This window comes from Mirounga leonina, unplaced genomic scaffold (genome assembly GCF_011800145.1).
Source record: "Mirounga leonina isolate KUSES-001 unplaced genomic scaffold, KU_Mleo_1.0 Mir_165, whole genome shotgun sequence".
NCBI lineage: Eukaryota > Metazoa > Chordata > Mammalia > Carnivora > Phocidae > Mirounga > Mirounga leonina.
This window is the reverse complement of record NW_023270415.1, coordinates 40,909,505-40,928,319: the sequence shown is the minus strand read 5'-3', so window position 1 is coordinate 40,928,319 and position 18,815 is coordinate 40,909,505. Positions and strand designations below refer to the sequence as shown.

Below are 18,815 nucleotides of genomic sequence, written 5' to 3'. Positions count from 1 at the left end.
AGGAAGGAAGGAAGGAAGGAAGGAAGGAAGGAAGGAAGGAAGGAAGGAAAGAAAGGATCAAGTCTTCCATACTGTCCTGCTCTGCATCCTCATACCCGAACTCAAGATGGCTTTGCACCTCCAGGTGTCATGACCACATTTCAGGCAGGAAGAGGGGAAGGACCAAAAGCTTGTACCGCCTAAGCTTTTATAAGGAAATCAGTAGTCTTTTCAGAAGGCCCATCTAGTGGACTTCTGCTTGTCTCTCACTGACCACCATGAAACATGGCCACCTATACAATAGAAGTTGAACACATTCCATCCATCCTAAATGAAACCAATGTCCTGTAGAAAAGAACGGGAGACTGGATAGTCTATAAGCAGCTAGCGATGTTCTTCTGCAAGTTGACTTATTTTAGGGTAGTAATTCAGAGCTTTGTGGTGGCATACTCTATATTACAGGTTGTGTTCAAATGTCAAGGTCATTAACATTTTTTTCACTTAGATTGTTTGAGTTTAAACTGCCTACTTCTTATAAATCCTGCCCACCTGTCCTCTCAAGGTTATTATTTATCATTTAAAAACACATAAATCTCAACTTTAAATGAAATGATTTGTCCAAGGACAAGTAGACTCAATATGAACATGAATTGTCTTCATTCAGCATTTCACATGTAGAAAGTTATCAACTGTGGATCTTGGAATCTGAGGTAGAAGAGGCCCAAGAGATCACTGGGACAGCAAATAATGGGGCAGAAGCCCAGGAACCATACCTAGTTTAACCAAGGTCTCATTACCAACAGAGAGAAAGGACTAAAGCCTGGCCCTTTTGGCTTCCAGTCCAGTATCCTTTCCAGTCCTTTCTGAAATCTACCTAGTAAATATGTATCTAAACTTGGAACTCGTTTCTTTCTTCTTTTTTTTTTTTTTTAAAGATTTTACTTATTTATTTGAGAGAGAGAGAGAATGAGAGAGAGCACGAGAGGGAAGAGGGAAGAAGGGGAAGCAGACCCCCCGCTGAGCAGGGAGCCTGACGTGGGACTCGATCCCGGGACTCCAGGATCATGACCCGAGCTGAAGGCAGTCGCTTAACCAACTGAGCCACCCAGGTGCCCCGGAACTCGTTTCTTTGGTGGGGAAGAAGAGTCACAGAGGTTTCACTTGTTCTGCCACTATTTCAGATTCTTTCCTAAACTACTTTCTCTTTACAGAACCCCTCAGGACAAACCTGATGACAAGGTTTGTCACTTTATGGACTTAGACACATACATCATGGAATAAATTATATTTGCCAAAATGGTAGGACTGTATAACCGGGAGCCTCGTATGATCCAGTTTGTCTCTGACTCTTGAGTTGATGCTGTGTGCAAGGCAATTTGCTTTAAGTATTCTCAGTATTTCAGTTCTTGAGGCTCACCATCTGGAGGCCAGGAAGACACCCTTCTTCGATGGCATGATTTTGTCTGGGAAGGTTTGGTGTGCACAGCCAAGTGGCAGACAGTGAAAGGACCATGGAATCCACGTGGTCCATCCTTTCCCCCAAGGCAGGTACCAAACCCCTGTGCCCCAGACTTATTGTCATAAGACATCTGTAGAAGACCTGAATAAGGAACCACTATTATGTAGGCAGCTCTAAAATACCATAAAATTCTTCCCTCTCTTAAGCTGAAATGCACTGTTTCTTAGCTTCAATTTATTGATCCTAGTTTGTACATCAGAGCTATATGGATGTTAACTCCATCCTCCATGGGACAAATATTTGTAGGAAGCCATCATGGTCCTGGTTTATCTTTTCCTCTGTTCCTTCTATTATTCTTCCTGGGGCATCTCTAGATCCTTTACCATCCTGATCACCACCTTCCAAAAAATCCAATTTATTAGGCTTCTTAAAACAAGGTACATTGAGAACTAGACACAATACCATGGATAAGATGTGAGCAGCACATAATAGGGCCATTTCCTCCTTTATTTTGGATACTCAACTAACGGGGCCATAAATTGCATTAACAACCTCATACTGTTGTTGTTCCACATTGAGCCTGTTGGCCGGTTGAAACTCTTACTCTTTTCCTGGAACATCATGTTGGGTCAGTTCTCCTCCTCTGGATTTTCCTGTCTACACGTGCCTTGGGTATACTACAGAAGCAATCAAATAAGTAAACATGTCACGTTAATTTGTTTTGTGGTTGTCAAAGTAATAATTCAATCACAATGATGTACTACACTCATCGTGCACTTACCTAACCAAGGTAACTGACCAGGATTATCTCCTTCAAGCCTTATAGTGACCCTCTTAAGACGGATATTACCCAGTTTTAGAGATGAAGAACAGGCTCATAGAGATTGAAGCATCTGCTTACAATCAACACACAAAAGATATGGAGAATTCAGATCCAGATCCCTCAGAATTCAAAGCTTTTGCTCTGAGCTACAATTCCACTCTGCCTCTTTATCTAATCAGGCAAAACACCAAACAAGCCATTAAATGAGGGCTCTTCCCGGATTTATAATAATTGAGAGCAGACAGACTTGGAGAAATGGGTTTGGGGTTCTGGTTTGGTTAATGTCTAAGATAAATATTCTGGAGCATAAAATCTCATAATCCTTTACCTTCTGAGGGGTAGAGAGAAAGTGGTCTAGTAACTTACAAAGGTATCATTGAAAATGTCCATTTAATGAGTCTCTCTGGCAGCCGGCATTGCTGGGCTTATGATAGAGGCAGCTAAAAAGAATACTATGGAATGACACCCAAATATTTATTAAAATATTGGGAATCAAAGTCCCATGCAAACATTAGGCTACAAATATTTCTGGTCAGAGCAGGCTTGAGGAAAATAGTTCAATAGTGAATGACATAAGGGGGAAAAGAGCTCTATGATTGGTTCGTAAACTAATTTTTTTAATGCCCTGGTCGGCTAACAGCTGTTTTTTCCTGCTGCGTCAGTCCTGCCCCGCAGCAACTCCGAACAAGAGTGGCTGCGAAAGAAAACTGGCAATGTGAAAACATGCTCACAATAATGGCCAGCCCCCAGCAAGAAGACCCTGCCCAAATAGGATGAGGGCATTGGCTTTGTCTTGGTCTTCTGAGCTTGGTGTCTCCTCCACCTTCTAGGGAACAATCCTTTGAAACTGTATGTAATGATGACTTTAGGAGAGACTCCAGAAAATGAGAAACGTTCATTGCGTGGAACCAAATTTAGCTGGCTAAAACTAAAAACAAAATCTTGCTCTGGTTTCTGCCAAGGGGAAGGGGAAAAACAGGAATTAGATACAAGCAAGCACTTAGTTTTTTTCTTGTTTTGAAATTGTACTTTTTACTCTCAGAAATCCTTTCTTTGCTGTCGGTCCGTTCTGTGAAGTGGCTGTCCCAATACCTCTGTAAATGAGGTTGTGCCCACCACAGGACCTTTGCACGTGTTGTCCCTTCTCTGTGGAAATCTTCACCCTCGTTCCCACCCCATCATCCTGGCTGACTTCTGCTCATCTTTTATGTCTTGGCTGAAATGTCCTTTCCACAAGCCTTTCCAGACTACTCAAACTATCTTAGGTATTTTAGGTTTTATGTTCCTGTACCCTGTAGATTTTCTTTTTAGTGCTTGTGACAGGATAATGACCCCCTAAGATGTCCACATCCTAATTCCCAGAACTTATAAATACATTACCTTACATGGTAAAGGGAATTTGGAAGATATGATTAAGGATTTTGAGCTGGGGATTATCTGGTGGGCCCAGTGTAGTTACAGGAATCCTTATAAATGAAAGAGAAAGGCAGGTATGTAAAGAAAATGTCCCATAGAATCCCCATTTGGGGAGATTTACAAAGGGGGCATTACATACTCTGATTTTTTTAAAGGATTTTAATATGTGTATTTCATTAAAATGAGGAGTGGAGGATCCCATAATCATCAGTAATTAGCTTTTTTTTTTTTTCCCCCATTAGGCATGACCTGTTTTGTGACCCTCTCTCTAGGAGACAGATGAAAGTGTATTTGCATTTTTAGCATTCAGTTCCTAAACCTGAGCTGAAAACCTGAGAACTACATCTAGAGTAGCACAGGATATTATATGAGCTGGGACAATAGAAGTGGGGAGAGAAGTGAGGGGAGAGGAAGCCTGCTAGTCTCTGGGCTCTGCAGTGCTGTGGGTCCGTGCTCTGGGAAGAAAACCCGGGAAGGTTTAGGGTGCGCGCCACTGCCATCTGCTGTCGCCCCTGGCTTCACGCACAGAGATGTTTTCACGGTTTAAGATACAAAGAAATCCAGTGGAAAGTTACAGATTAAGACTGATCGCCTCCACTTTATATAATAAACATAGCTCTGAAGGTTCATTTGCTCCATATCCTTAGCAGCAATTGGTATTTTAGGTTTTTTAATGTTAGCCATTTTGGTGGTTCCGTGGTGAGGGGTATCTCACTGATTTTATTTTGCATTCTCATGATGACTAAGGTGGAGCACTTTTTTAAAATATTAATTTTTATTAAATACAAGAACGCATGCCCCTTTTGGCCTGTTCTGGGATCAAATCTGCAACGTTGGTGCTGTTAGTGGTAAGTCTATCCAACTGGGATAACCAGACACCCAACTGAACACTTGCTATATGTGCTTAATGATCCTTTGGAAATCCTCTCTTGAGAGATGCATACTGCAGTCTTTTGCCCATTTTACTATTGGGTTTGTCTGACTTTTTATTATTAATTTGATGAGTTCTTTATTCTGGGTGGAAGGGCTTTGTTAGATAACACGTTTCTAAATTTTTTTTTTTTTCCTACTGAGGTTTGCCTTTTCATTCCTACAACGGTATCTTTTGATGAACGGAGTTCATGTAAATCTCAAGTTTACATTTCCATTTAATGGAAATAGACATAAGTGTAAAATTAATGTAGATTGTAAAGTGCAACTTACCGATGTTTTCCTTTAAGGTTAGTGTTTTTTGGGGTCTTAAGAAATCTTGGCCTACACCAAAGTCATAAACATATTTTCCTGTGTTATCTTCTAGAGGCTTTAGCGTTTTACCTTTCACCTTTATATCTACCATCGACCTGAAATTTATTTTTGGGTGTGTGCGACATAGGGATAAGGATTCTATTTTTTTCTGTTGTGATTTTCAGTTGACCATTGAAAAACCACGCTATCCTCACTGTACTACGTATCACAGATCAAGTGACTGCAGATCTGTGGATCTGTTTCTAGACTTCATTCCAGTGGTCATTTGTTTATCCTGGGCAGATCCACAGCCACGGCCTTTTTTGTAATAATAATAATAATAAATGCAAAGTTATTTTTTTAAGCCCACAGACTGCTTTGTGTTGGGCAGTTTGTCCACTGTTACTTCTAGCACTCCCAGCAATGTGACATTGTCTTACGGCCAGCCCCAGAGAGACTAATCTGGGTCTTTCTATCAGAATTAAATATTAATAAGACTTACTACTGCTACTTCTGCTACAGTAACACTTGCTTAGTACTAGCTATGTGCCAGGCATTCCTCAAAGCGCTGTATGCTCATTAACTCATTCAGTCTTCCCCAAACCTCTAAGCGGCAGGTTACAGAGGGGGCAATTTCGTCACAGAGAGGTAACTTGCTCCGTATCACTCAACTAGTAAGAGCCAGGAGTTGAATATGGTGAGCCTGGCTCTAGATTCTGTATTGTTAACCACTACCCTTTGCTGCCTGTCTTATAGGCAATGCATTTTTTTTTTTTTTAATGAATCATGATATGCAGCCAGGCAACAGAGAGCTGAAGCACCAGTCTCCTAGCCCATGAACCACCGATTATTCCAGGGTGGTCTGACTGTGGAAGATCCCTTCTTGCCCCCTCTGTCCATTCACTCCCTCTTTGGGGTGCTAGTCAGCTGGTAGACTTCACTTGGTTAAACTCTTTATACACTGTGGCTTGATGTAAAAATCTTTAATGATGCAGCTCTTATTTTCCTTTCCAACCTCCTCTCCCACCAAAACCCCCAAATGTACTGTTCTGTGTTCTTTTATGTGATGCAGTCAGGTGGGGCCACCCAAAGAGACACAGGAGAGGTGCAGGAAAACGAAGTTTATTATACTCACAGGCCCTAGAAACAAGAGGCATGCCGCAGCTGCGGATCCCCACATCACATGGAGCCGCACGGGGAAGCACTGGTGTTGGTCAGGAGGCAGAACAGGAGCAAGGGGAGAGCTTAGGTCACAGCCTTTACCAGTTTCTGCATTCTGCAGGAAAGGCAAGGCAGGCCAGGGTAAACAGGATTGGCTAGCTTGAATAATTACAGGGGGCTCTAAGCTACAGTGGGCTCTAAGGGGTGGTCCTTAGTTGCCTGGTACCTGGTGCTGGGATGATTAAGGCAGAGGGACATTGCTTCCTGGGGTGTACTGGCCAGACAGAGGTATGGATCTGGATGGGTTAGTCTGCATGTCGAAAGCATGCTCCTGGCTACACCTTTTGCTGAAATTCCAATCCCAGCAAAAATGTTTGTCTCTCTAGCCAGAAAAAAAATTTTTAAGATGTTAAAATATTACAAATTTTAAAAATATAAAGAATACATGTATTCTGTATTCAAACTACCTGTAGTGCCCAACTGCTGTGCTTCGTCTCAGAGTACAGACCGTTCCTTGCTTTTTGATTGCCCTCATCTTATTTTTTTTAAGATTTTATTTATTTATTTGACGGAGAGACACAGCGAGAGAGGGAACACAAGCAGGGGGAGTGGGAGAGGGAGAAGCAGGTTTCCCGCCGAGCAGGGAGCCCGATGCGGGGCTCGATCCCAGGACCCTGGGACCCTGACCTGAGCCGACGGCAGATGCTTAACGACTGAGCCACCCAGGCACCCTGGCCTTGTCATGTTTAGATCAAATACCACTTTTCTCAGGTAGAAGTCCTAATGACCGCAGACGCACAGTTAAGAGCTTTCCCATCACACCTTGGTGGCTGTAGCACTTTCAGATCGCTGGAATTATTGGTTAATACGTCTGCTTCCTCTACCAATTCTAAGACCCTTCTGAGAGGCTGTGGAGTGGGAAGAGGTAGAAATATTGCTTGAATGACCACATGCATGAGTAAATGAAACTCTCCCTTCCAAAGACAATATTCCACTCTCTCCCTTTTTTCTAATCTGTCCCACGAACCGTGTCTACAACATGGTGTGATGACAGCCCCTTGCCTCCTTTCACCGACGGCTGTGACATCTACCAGGGAGGGCCTCTTCCTGGTGAGGCTGGGTGGCTGAAGTAGAAGTAAGGCTCAGAATTTTTGTTGGTCAGTTACTGAGATCAGTAATCTGGATTTTAATAGTATGGAATTAATTTATTATCAAGATAAAAATATATTTGGAGGCAGATGTTTTAAACTAAAAATTATAAAAATTCTAGTGTCCATAGTTTACTCACTGCTGTAAGTTTATCTTCATGAATTAACCCTTACAACAAGCAGTAAACAAAGGGTGTTATTTCCACTGTAGAGAATCAGACTAAAGCTCAAAGATGTCAAATGACTTGTTTTAAGATCCCAAAGCTAGTAAGTGACAGGGGCAAAATTCTAATTTGAATCCAGGGCTCCTGTTATTAAATCTGGAGCATTTTCCATTAAGCCACACATCTCCTTGACTTACATTTATTTCCCCTCAGCTTTTGTCAATATTTGCAGACAACAAAAAGGATACATATTTCATATTTCATGCCAGCAAGCACTGAGTTAGTGGTCATTCTGAATGCTTCTCAATCTGGATAACCAGCAGAGCCTTCTCCAAAGGGGGTGTTAGGACAGCAGTGCCAGAGAAATAAGCAAATATAAACATCTTATAACAGAGACTGATCTGCAGAATTACGTTAGGGGTCTATGCGTTTCTTTCTTTTTTTGGGAGGGGGTTGCCTGTGCATTTCTATGGGGGACACTAAACACACAGCAGCTTATAAAGAACCTCTAGGTGAACCTAGAATTTGCTTCATTATGAAATGATGAGGAGACGTATCAAATGTTCTAGGTAATCAGTAAAATTGGGGGTATAAGATGCAAAGTACAGTAAATTGGTGCTACAGAAACAGACGAAATATTATGGATCTAACAGAAAATTAGGCACCTGATCACAGAATTTAAATTGTAGCAATGTGAACAAAGGAATCAACAGTGTATGAAAACCTGAACACATTTTTATGTATCTAACCAAAATAAAAAATAATATTGTATAAAACTAGTGTAGAATGATTTTTTTAAATGCCTTTTCTCTGTGTGAATTTATTAGGTGAGCCAACTGATCCTATTTTTTGAAATTGCCATTTTCAAACATTCACACTAATATTAACTTCTCATGTGTGGAATGAGAATTGAATTTCTTTCATATGCTTCTGAGCAAGTGGTTTTAAAAATCCATACTATTACATTTTTTTCTCTTTGCAGCTTTTATAAAGGCATTCCTGTAGTTTGACCCTTCAGAAACTGTAGTTTCAAATACTTGACTTCTTAGCCCTACTTCTTTCTCCTCAGTCATCCTTAAGATTCAAAGAAATGTAAAAGATTCAACTTTGGCAAAGGCTGAGGACCCCTGCCGCAATGGTGTTGTTCATTCCTAAATGTTATTTCATGAAATACACTTAACCAAACAGGAAACAGAGATAGATATCAAATGTTTTATTCCATATTTTCAATTCAGAAATATAAACAATATTTACATAGCATTACCTTTAAGTATGTACACAGCGTTAACAGAAAAGGCAGTAAGAAATGATGGTTTGGGGTTAATGATCATTATACTCAAAATATTTTAAGATGCCTTTCAAGTACATGGTATATAATGAAAATCATATCATGGAAAATTATTAACTACATGGCTCAGAATTTACATTTTGGATCTTAATATTTTTCTCCTTATTTAAAAAAAAAATACAAGCCTACTTACTTATGAGGCCTAAGTTTGCTTCAGTAAGTCACCTTGTCAATATAACATGATAAATTTACAGTTCATTATTTATGATCTTTAAACATAACTAATGAGCAGAACTTTGGGAGTGCTCTTAAAATGTTAAGTAATTTAAAATGTATGAAAAACTATATTGGGGAAAATGTCATACATTATGGCTTTTTTTTTTTTAATGTAAGTGATATTTAAGATATATACAAGCTTGATGGGAAGGACATCCTGACCTAACAATACAGGTATACAAAGGAATGAATATAGACCATTTCATGAGATGCCTATTAATCCAATAGTAAATTAGTCCATTGCCAACCAGGGTGAGCAATTAAAATGAGGCAAGTCAAGTCAGCAGTATACAATTTCAAATTTCTAAGTACTTGAAAACATTTTCCAACATTTATTTACCATAACATATGTAAAAACTAGAAAATACTAAACTGAAAACTAGGCTTGAACTTGGAATTAAATAATTTTGTCAATGTGAGAAAATGTAGGCAAATCCCAGTTTATAAAATAAATTATCTACAGAGACCAATGATGGGGACTGTTTTTTCATTAAAAAGTTCTGCTGACAGCAACACTTAGATTTCTTTTGCCCCATTGTCAGTGTATCTAATTTATGAGTTGGTGAATTAAATATCACCACAAATGGGAAAACAACATTTTTCATTATATCACATTATATATTCACAAAGAAGTTATATATCCACAAGTTATAAAAATAAATCTTTCTTTAGATTAGAAAACAAATAAAAATAGAAAAATTTGTATTAAAAGTTTTAAAAACTATGGCAAACTAACCCGATAATTATGACTGTTTTGCCACAACTATATTGTCTTTAGGTTATCTATTCAAAAAATTAAATCAAAAATCTTTGATCCACCAATGTTTTGGATGCCAAATTCTTCTGTCCTACTGTATTACGTATAAATCTAAAAATCTGGAAAAAATTAAAACAATTCAGAATGAAAAATGTAGAAAGAAAATTCAATATGCACATCAATTAAAAGATCTTAATTAAACTAGCTAATTCTCTCAACTATTTGCTTTCATTTGTCAGGCATCTGTATTCCACGGTGATACATAAAATTATTTCAAGAGTATTTATCATCTTTCATAATATCAAAGAAGTGCATATTCCTATTTAGACTATATTTTGATGAATTAACAATATAAATCCTCTCATGTACATAGGAATACACTATCAAATATTTTGCGAGGCAACTTACTTCTAGCTCTAAAAGCTATGGAAACATCAAAAGAACTGTTAGGGATAGAATTTGTTTGTAATTTTAGATCTCTGTCAAAGACTGATAAATTATATACTACTAACTCATATACTTCCTTGACATAATGGGGGAATATTTGAGTGATATTAATCACAACATTTCCAGAACAAATTTGTCATTTTTAAAAAAGATTTTATTTATTTATTGTCAGAGAGAGAGAAAGAGAGTGCACAAGCAGGGGGAGTGGGAGAAGGAGCAGTATGCTCCCTGCTGAGCGGGGAGCCCAATGCGGGACTTGATCCCAGGACCCTGGGATCATGACCTGAGCCGAAGGCAGCTGCTTAACCAACTGAGCCACCCAGGCATCCCAAATTTGTCATTTTTTAAAATCTCCACTTCAGGCTCCATACCCATCAGCAGTTGTTTTTTTATCCACACAGGTAGAAAATGTGTGACAGTTCCAATAAAGGGGCTTCTCTGTGGCTGAGTCCTGAGCTAGATCTTTCTGTTACATTAACATCTGGTGCAGAGGGTGAAGGGAACTCTAATTACTGCTACTTTTTTTAAATTTCAACTTTTTATTTAAGTTTTAGTTAGTTAACATATATGGTAAAATTGGTTTCAGGTTCTAATGACTGCTACTTCTGGCATCTAGGAGATCAGCAATTTAAATATCTTCCTACTGGATTCCTTTCACGTTTGCTCAAGCAACTTATGCCCTCCACAATACCCCAGTATTTCACTGACCCTGAAGAAGAGTGTAACTGGTTGAAATGTTTCTTCTTTTTTTGTGGGGATAATCATATTCTAAATCTTAACAAATTCCTAGTGAAAGCAGACATTGTTATTCTCTGCTATAAAATATCTACTTCCAAAGTATTTGTTTTATAAGAAATCCAGTAAAAAATTTTAAACTTACCTCCTGTTGTAGGTATGTAAGGAAGGCTGCTAGAACAAAATTTTGGCAAGCCAAATCCACAACACAGAAGAACAGCAGATCAAAAATAAGAAGAGTGGCTTCATTTCCATAATATAGAACACTGCTGAAAGAATACCCTTCGTCTGTTTTTTTTAAAAAAAAGCAATTTATAAGATATATATTAGAAACTTTAAAATAGAACTTCTGATAAATTTCAGTGATAAAATTTGGATATTTAAAAATAGCATAACAGAAACTACTACTTATAATACTTCATGGCTTTCAAAAAAATAAAGGGGATTAAAATTTGCTAATCTCAAAAGTTAGTCAAGGAACTCTGCTCATAAAAAGTAATTTTAACATTTGTACCAAGGGTTGGTAATTGCTAGTAGTGTAAGTATATAGTCAATACCTTTCAAAGACCAGGTAATGAATATCCCTTATTTGTTTATATAACTAAAGGCCAAAGAATCTTAGATTCTCTAAGTTAAAAAAAAACCAAAACGAAACAAAAGCCAGCAAGGACTGAATAGTGCATAGTGAGCTATAATTTGTTTCTTAAATAGTCCTCTAAGGTTTAGTTTCATATTTTGTTTTTGTTTCCCTTGCCTTAAGAGACATATCTAGAAAAAATGTTGTTCTGTACAAACATCTTTGCCTCTCTTCTCTTGACCCTCCTGCTTGACAATAGCAACTTTTTTTTTTAATTTTAGTATGTTATGTTAGTCACCATACAATACATCATTAGTTTTTGATGTAGTGATCCACGATCCATTGTTTTCATATAACACCCAGTGCTCCATGCAGTACGTGCCCTCCTTAATACCCATCACCGGGCTAACCAATCCCCCCTCCCCCCTCCCCTCTAAAACCCTGTTTGTCTCTCAGAGTCCATAGTCTCTCATGGTTCATCTCTCCCTCCGATTCCTCCCCTTCATTTTTCCCTTCCTTCTCCGAATGTCCTCCATGCTATTCCTTATGTTCCACAAATAAGTGAAACCATATGATAATTGACTTTCTCTGCTTGACTTATTTCACTTAGCATAATCTCCTCCAGTCCCATCCATGTTGATGTAAAAGTTGGGTATTCATCCTTTCTGATGGCTGAGTAATATTCCAGTGTATATATGGAGCACATCTTCTTTATCCATCCCTGTTGAAGGGCATCTCGGCTCTTTCCACAGTTTGGCTATTGCGGACATTGCTGCTACGAACATTGGGGTGCATATGGCCCTTCTTTTCACTACATCTGTGTCTCTGGGGTAAATACCCAGTAGTGCAATCGCTGGGTCATAGGGTAGCTCTATTTTTAATTTTCTGAGGCACCTCCACACTGTTTTCCAAAGTGGCTGTACCAACTTGCATTCCCACCAACAGTGTAAGAGGGTTCCCCTTTCTCCACAACCTCTCCAACATTTGTTGCTTCTTTCCCTGTCCATTTTGCCTTTCTAACTGGTGTTAAGGTGATATCTCAGTGTGGTTTTGATTTGAATTTCCCTGATGGCTAATGATGATGAACATTTTTTCATGTGTCTGTTAGCCATTTGTATGTCTTCTTCAGAGAAGTGTCTTTTCATCTGCCCACTTTTTGACTTGATTATTTGTTTTTTGGGTGTTGAGTTTGAGAAGTTCTTTATAGATTTTGGATACCAGCCCTTTATCTGTAGTGTCATTTGCAAATATCTTCTCCTATTCTGTGGGTTGCCTCTTTGTTTTGTTGACTGTTTCCTTTGCTGTGCAGAAGCTTTTTATCTTGATGAAGTCCCAAAAGTTCATTTTTGCTTTTGTTTCACTAGCTTTTGGAGATGTATCTTGAAAGAAGTTGCTGTGGCCGATGTCAAAGAGGTTACTGCCTATGTTCTCCTCTAGGATTTTGATGGATTCCTGTCTCACATTGAGGTCTTTCATCCACTTTGAGTTTATCTTTGTGAATGGTGTTAGAGAATGGTCGAGTTTCATTCTTCTGCATGTGGCTGTCCAATTTTCCCAGCACCATTTATTGAAGAGACTGTCTTTTTTCCATTGCATGTTTTTTCCTGCTTTGTCAAAGATTATTTGACCATAGAGTTGAGGGTCCATATCTGGGTTCTCTATTCTGTTCCATTGGTCTGTATGTCTGTTTTTGTGCCAGTACCATGCTGTCTTGGTGATCACAGCTTTGTAATATAGCTTGAAATTGGTCAACGTGATGCCCCCAGGTTTGTTTTTCTTTTTCAACATCTCCTTGGCGATTCGGGGTCTTTTCTGATTCCATACAAATTTTAGGATTGTTTGTTCCAGCACTTTGAAAAATGTCATTGGAATTTTGATCGGGATGGCATTGAAGGTATAGATTGCTCTGGGTAGCACAGACATTTTAACAATGTTTATTCTTCTGATCCATGAGCATGGGATATTTTTCCATCTTTTTGTGTCTTCTTCAATTTCTTTCATGAGTGTTTTGTAGTTCCTAGAGTATAGATCTTTTACCTCTTTGGTTAGGTTTATTCCGAGGTATCTTACAGTTTTTGGTGTCAATAGCAACTTTTTTTTAAGATGCAGTTCAAACTTTGCCATGTTGCCTCTTCTCGCTTGACTCTATGGTTAAATTTTTCACTCACTATTCTGTACCTAACCTGTGCCTACACAGACTTCCACCCCAGCATCACCCCACTCATATATTCAAGATGCCCACTGGTCTGTGCTGTGTATCCCGGGACTGACACAACACATGACACCCAATAACGCAAGAATAGGTGATATGTAGGCCAGGACATAGGTTACACCACTTCCATTCTTACCGATCCATATACGAGATTATCACCCACATTAAAAGTAACATATATACTATCTTTTTAATGATAAGAAACCAGGTTTAGGCACTATTCCTGTCACAGATATCTGCGATTTTTAAGAATTTGGATAAAATGAAAAATTAAATGTTAAAGATTAATCACAAATGTTATTCTTCCTTAAGTGTTTTATTAGTGCACATGACTGCACATTCGCATAAAATCTGAATTTTATGTTCACTCTCGCCCCTTTTATTTAACATAGTACTGGACGGGGGCGCCTGGGTGGCTCAGTCGTTAAGGGTCTGCCTTCGGCTCAGGTCATGATCCCAGGGTCCTGGGATCGAGCCCCACATCAGGCTCCCTGCTCGGCGGGAAGCCTGCTTCTCCCTCTCCCACTCCCCCTGGCTTGTGTTCCCTCTCTTGCTGTGTCTCTATCAAATAAATAAATAAAATCTTTAAAAAAAACAACAAAAAAAAACAAAAAAAAAACACATAGTACTGGACGTCCTAGCCACAGCAATCAGACAAGAGAAAGAAATAAAAGGCATCTAAATTGATAAGAAAGAAGTTAAATGGTCACTATTTGCAGATGACATGATACCATACATAGAAAACCCTAAAGATGCCACCAAAAAACTACCAGACGTAATAAACGCATCCAGTAAAGTTGCAGGATACAAACTTAATACCCAGATATTAGTAGCATTTCTATACACTAATAACGAAGTAGCAGAAAGAGAAATTAGGAAAACAATTCCATTTACAATTATACCCCAAATAATAAAATACCTAGGAATAAATAACCAAGGAAGTGAAAGACCTGTACTCTGAAAACTATAAAACACTGACGAAAGAAAGTGAAGATGCCATACACAAATGGCAAGATATTTCACGCTAATGGATTGGAAGAATGAATATTATTAAAATGTTCATACTACCCAAAGTAATCTACAGATTTGATGTAATCCCTATCAAAACACTAACAGCATTTTTCACAGAACTGGAACAAATAATACTAAAATTTGTATGGCACCACAAATAGCCAAAGCAATCTTGAGAAAGAAAAAACAAAGCTGGAGGGATCACAGTTCCAGATTTTAAGATATACTACAAAACTGCTATAACCAAAACAGTATGGTACTGGCACAAAAACAGACACATAGATCAACAGAACAGAATAGAGAATCTAGAAATAAACGTACACTTACATGGTCAAAGAATCTATGACAAAGAAGGCAAGAATATACAATGAGGAAAAGACAATCTCTTCAATAAATGGTGCTGGGAAAACTGGACAGCTACATGCAAAGAATGGAACTGGACCACTTTCTTACACCAAACACAAAAATAAACTTAAAATGTATCAAAGACCTAAATGTGAGACCTGAAATCACAAAACTCCTAGACAAACACAGTAATTTCTTTGACATCAGCCATAGCAACATTTTTTCTAGATATGTCTCTTTAGGGAAACAAAAACAAAAATAAACTACTGGGACTATATCAAAGTAAAAAGCTTTACACAGTAAAGGAAACCATCAACAAAACAAAAAGGCAACCTACTGAGTGGGAGAAGAAATTTGCAAATGACATACCTGAAAAGGGGTTAATATCCAAATTGCATAGAGACTTACACAACTCAACACCAAAAAACAAACAATCCCATTTAAAAATGGGCAGAGAACCTGAGAGACATTTTCCACAAAAAGACATATAATGATGGCCAACAGACACATGAAAAGATGCTCAACATCACTAATCATCAGGGAACTGCAAATCAAAACCAAAACGAAAACCTTACACCTGTCTGAATGCCTAAAATAAAAAAGACAAGAAATAACAAGTGTTTATGAGGATATGGAGAAAAGGGAACCCTTGTGCATTGTTGGTGGGAATATAAATTGGTACAGCCACTGTGGAAAATAGTATGGAGGTTCCTCAAAAAATTAAAAATAGAAATACCATATGATGCAATAATTCCACTATTGGGCATTTACCCAAAGAAAACAAAAACACTAATTCAAAAAGATACATGCTCCCCTGCATTTATTGCAGCATTATTTACAGTAGCCAAGATATCAAAGCAGCCCAAGTATCCATTCATAGATGAATGGATAAAGAAGAGCAATATATATATTCTCTCTCTCTCTCTCTCTCTCTCTCTCACACACACACACACACACGATGGAATATTACTCAGTCATAAAAAGGGTGAGATCTTGCCATCTGCAATAACATGGATGGATCTTGAGGGCATTATGCTAAGTGAAATAAGTCAGACAGAAAAAGACAAATACCGTATGATTTCACTTACATGTGTAATAAAAAAACAAATAAATAAATAGACAAACAAAAAGCAGAATCAAACCTATAAATACAGAAAACTGATGGTTGGCAGAAGGGAGGGGTGGGGGGGAGGACAGATGGGTAAAGGGGAGTGTGAGATACAGGCTTCCAGTTATGGAATGAGTAAGTCATGGGAATAAAAGGTACAGCATAGGGAATGTAGTCAGTGGTATTGTAAAAGCATTTGATGATCAGATGGTAGCTATACTTGGGGTGAGCAGAGCATAACAAATAGAGTTATTTTTTTTTTTTTAAAGATTTTATTTATTTATTTATTTGAGAGAGAGAATGAGAGAGAGAGAGCAGGAGAGGGGGGAGGGTCAGAGGGAGAAGCAGACTCCCTGCCAAGCAGGGAGCCCGATGCGGGACTCGATCCTGGGACTCCAGGAACATGACCTGAGCCGAAGGCAGTCGCTTAACCAACTGAGCCACCCAGGCGCCCACAAATAAAGAGTTATTGAATCACTATGCTGTATACCTGAAACTAATGTAACATCATCTGTCAATTACATTCAAATTAAAAATATCTGAATTTTATGTGTTTTACTATCTTTTCCATGTCTACCACTGATTTTGAAATTCAGTTTTTTTACTTTCTTGCAGAATAATTACCTTTTATATTTTTGTTTCCTGCTACATAACATAATAAAATGAAACACAGAAAACTATAATATCATGAAGTTAACTAAGTTCATTGTTTCCTTTGTTTTTACATAAAATTATGTAATTAAAAGAAAATAACCATAAGTACTTTTTTTTCAAACTTTGAAAATAGTAATCAAGTGCAGCAAAGGCATTTGAAGGATACCATTGTAAAAGATGCTTTTTTCCATTGGTTCCATGAATTCCATTCCAAGAATTCTTTCAAGAAGCAATTTATCTTTTATAAAGTAGTCCATTTCCTTATGAACCTAATATAAAAAGATGAGTCATTTCAAAAATAGCAGTAAAATAAATGTTTCCCAATTAATGTAAAATCAGTAAGAGAGAAAATGAAAAAGGAATAACACATGAAGAAAATCTGTTCTTTAAAAAAGACTGATTTTGCAGGAATCAAACTGAGGGTTGTTGGAGTGGGGGGTGGGGTGGGAGGGATGGGGTGACTGGGTGATAGACACTGGGGAGGGTATGTGCTCTGGTAAGCGCTGTGAATTGTGCAAGACTGTTGAATCTCAGATCTGTACCTCTGAAACAAATAATGCAATATATGTTAAGAAAAAAAAAAAAAGAAGAAGAAGAAGAAGGTAGCGGGAGGAGAAGAATGAAGCGGGGGAAATCGGAGGGGTAGACGAACCATGAGAGACGATGGACTCTGAAAAACAAACAGGGCTCTAGAGGGGAGGGGGGTGGGAGGATGGGTTAGCCTGGTGGTGGGTATTGAGGAGGGCACATTCTGCATGGAGCACTGGGTGTTGTGCACAAACAATGAATCATGGAACACTTCATCTAAAACTAATGATGTAATATATGGGGATTAACATAAGAATAAAAAAAAAAGACTGATTTTACTTGCAAGGGGCTTTATAACAAAATTTTCTTTAGAAATGTTAAAATTTTTTTTTATGAGAGAGAGCGAGAGAGAGAAAGCATGCACAAGCAGGGGGACTGGCAGGCAGAGGGAGAAGTAGACTCCCTGGCAAGGAGCCCAATGCAGAACTCGATCCCAGGAACCCGGTATCATGAACTGAGCCAACTGAGCCACCCAGGCGTCCCAAGAAATGTTTTAAGTTTTAAATGCCTAGGGCTAGATATACTTAAAATTAATTTATAACAAGCTTTTCAGGAATACAACCATAGCATAGCATATTTCTATAATAAATATAGTAATATTTTAGTAATTAGCTAACAAAATTCCAGTAGACATACTTTAGGGGAATTATCATTATGCTAATAGATACATAAAATGTCACTTTATTTTTATATAAATTTACTCTATCCTTAAGCCACAGTACTAATTTTGATAGGCAAAAAAAAGAAGGGCTCTAAGTCCACTACTTAGTTAACTAAAGAAATAATTGACATTACTGGTTAACTTTTTAAAAATTGTATTTTGCTTCTAGTTGAAACATAAATGCCGACATACATACATGATCGATGAAAGAGCCAAGAAATTTATTCATAGTATGATATGCTTTTATACTCTGCTCAAAAGTACTTGCTGATGAACTCAATAGTCTGGCAGGGCCATTTTTCTAATGTAAAAAAGAGATAACAATAAATGAACATGTCTTATGTTCTTGGCTTTTAAATAACATGAAATATTGGCAAAATATACCTGAATTGTACTTTATACAAACCCTTGTTAGTGTGTCATGAATTCTGTCATAGTGTTGTCTCATCTGGCTAGAAATTGCAATCTGAAAAGTCTGACCATCTGTGTTGGGTACCAAACCTCTCTGGCTACACAAATTTTCCTGAAAAGTTAAGAAAATTTAAATAAAGATCATGGAAATTTTGCCTAGTTCAAAAAGAAAATACAACATTTTTCTTTTAGTTGGTATCACAAGATTCGGAAGCCAACTGAAATTTTAGTGAAACTACATTTGAGACAGAGATTCTGACATTATCCAAGGTTCCCACTCCCCTCTGGGCTTTACTAATTTCTACGTAGTCATATGCTGTTCAGGTCTCTATATTATCTCCTTTACCCGACTTTAAAAAAATCCATACTAA

At 38.0% G+C, this 18,815-nt stretch overlaps 1 protein-coding gene and 1 long non-coding RNA gene across 3 annotated transcripts in view; one reads left to right on the top strand and one right to left on the bottom strand.

Moving 5' to 3' along the window:
- LOC118015022 overlaps nt 1–18,815 on the top strand; it is a 54,157-nt gene that overhangs the window by 6,193 nt on the left and 29,149 nt on the right. The gene's annotated exons all lie outside the window — the stretch shown is intronic.
- The window catches only part of TMEM67 (transmembrane protein 67), a 52,080-nt gene continuing 41,837 nt past the window's right edge, over nt 8,573–18,815 (bottom strand). The window contains exons 24-28 of the mRNA XM_035011528.1: nt 18,440–18,556; nt 18,230–18,334; nt 16,951–17,053; nt 11,023–11,165; nt 8,573–9,814 (exon numbers count right to left, since the gene is read on the bottom strand). Of these exons, the coding sequence (XP_034867419.1) occupies nt 9,734–9,814; nt 11,023–11,165; nt 16,951–17,053; nt 18,230–18,334; nt 18,440–18,556 (549 nt within the window). The 3' untranslated portion in view covers nt 8,573–9,733. The remainder of the gene's footprint in view (nt 9,815–11,022; nt 11,166–16,950; nt 17,054–18,229; nt 18,335–18,439; nt 18,557–18,815) is intronic.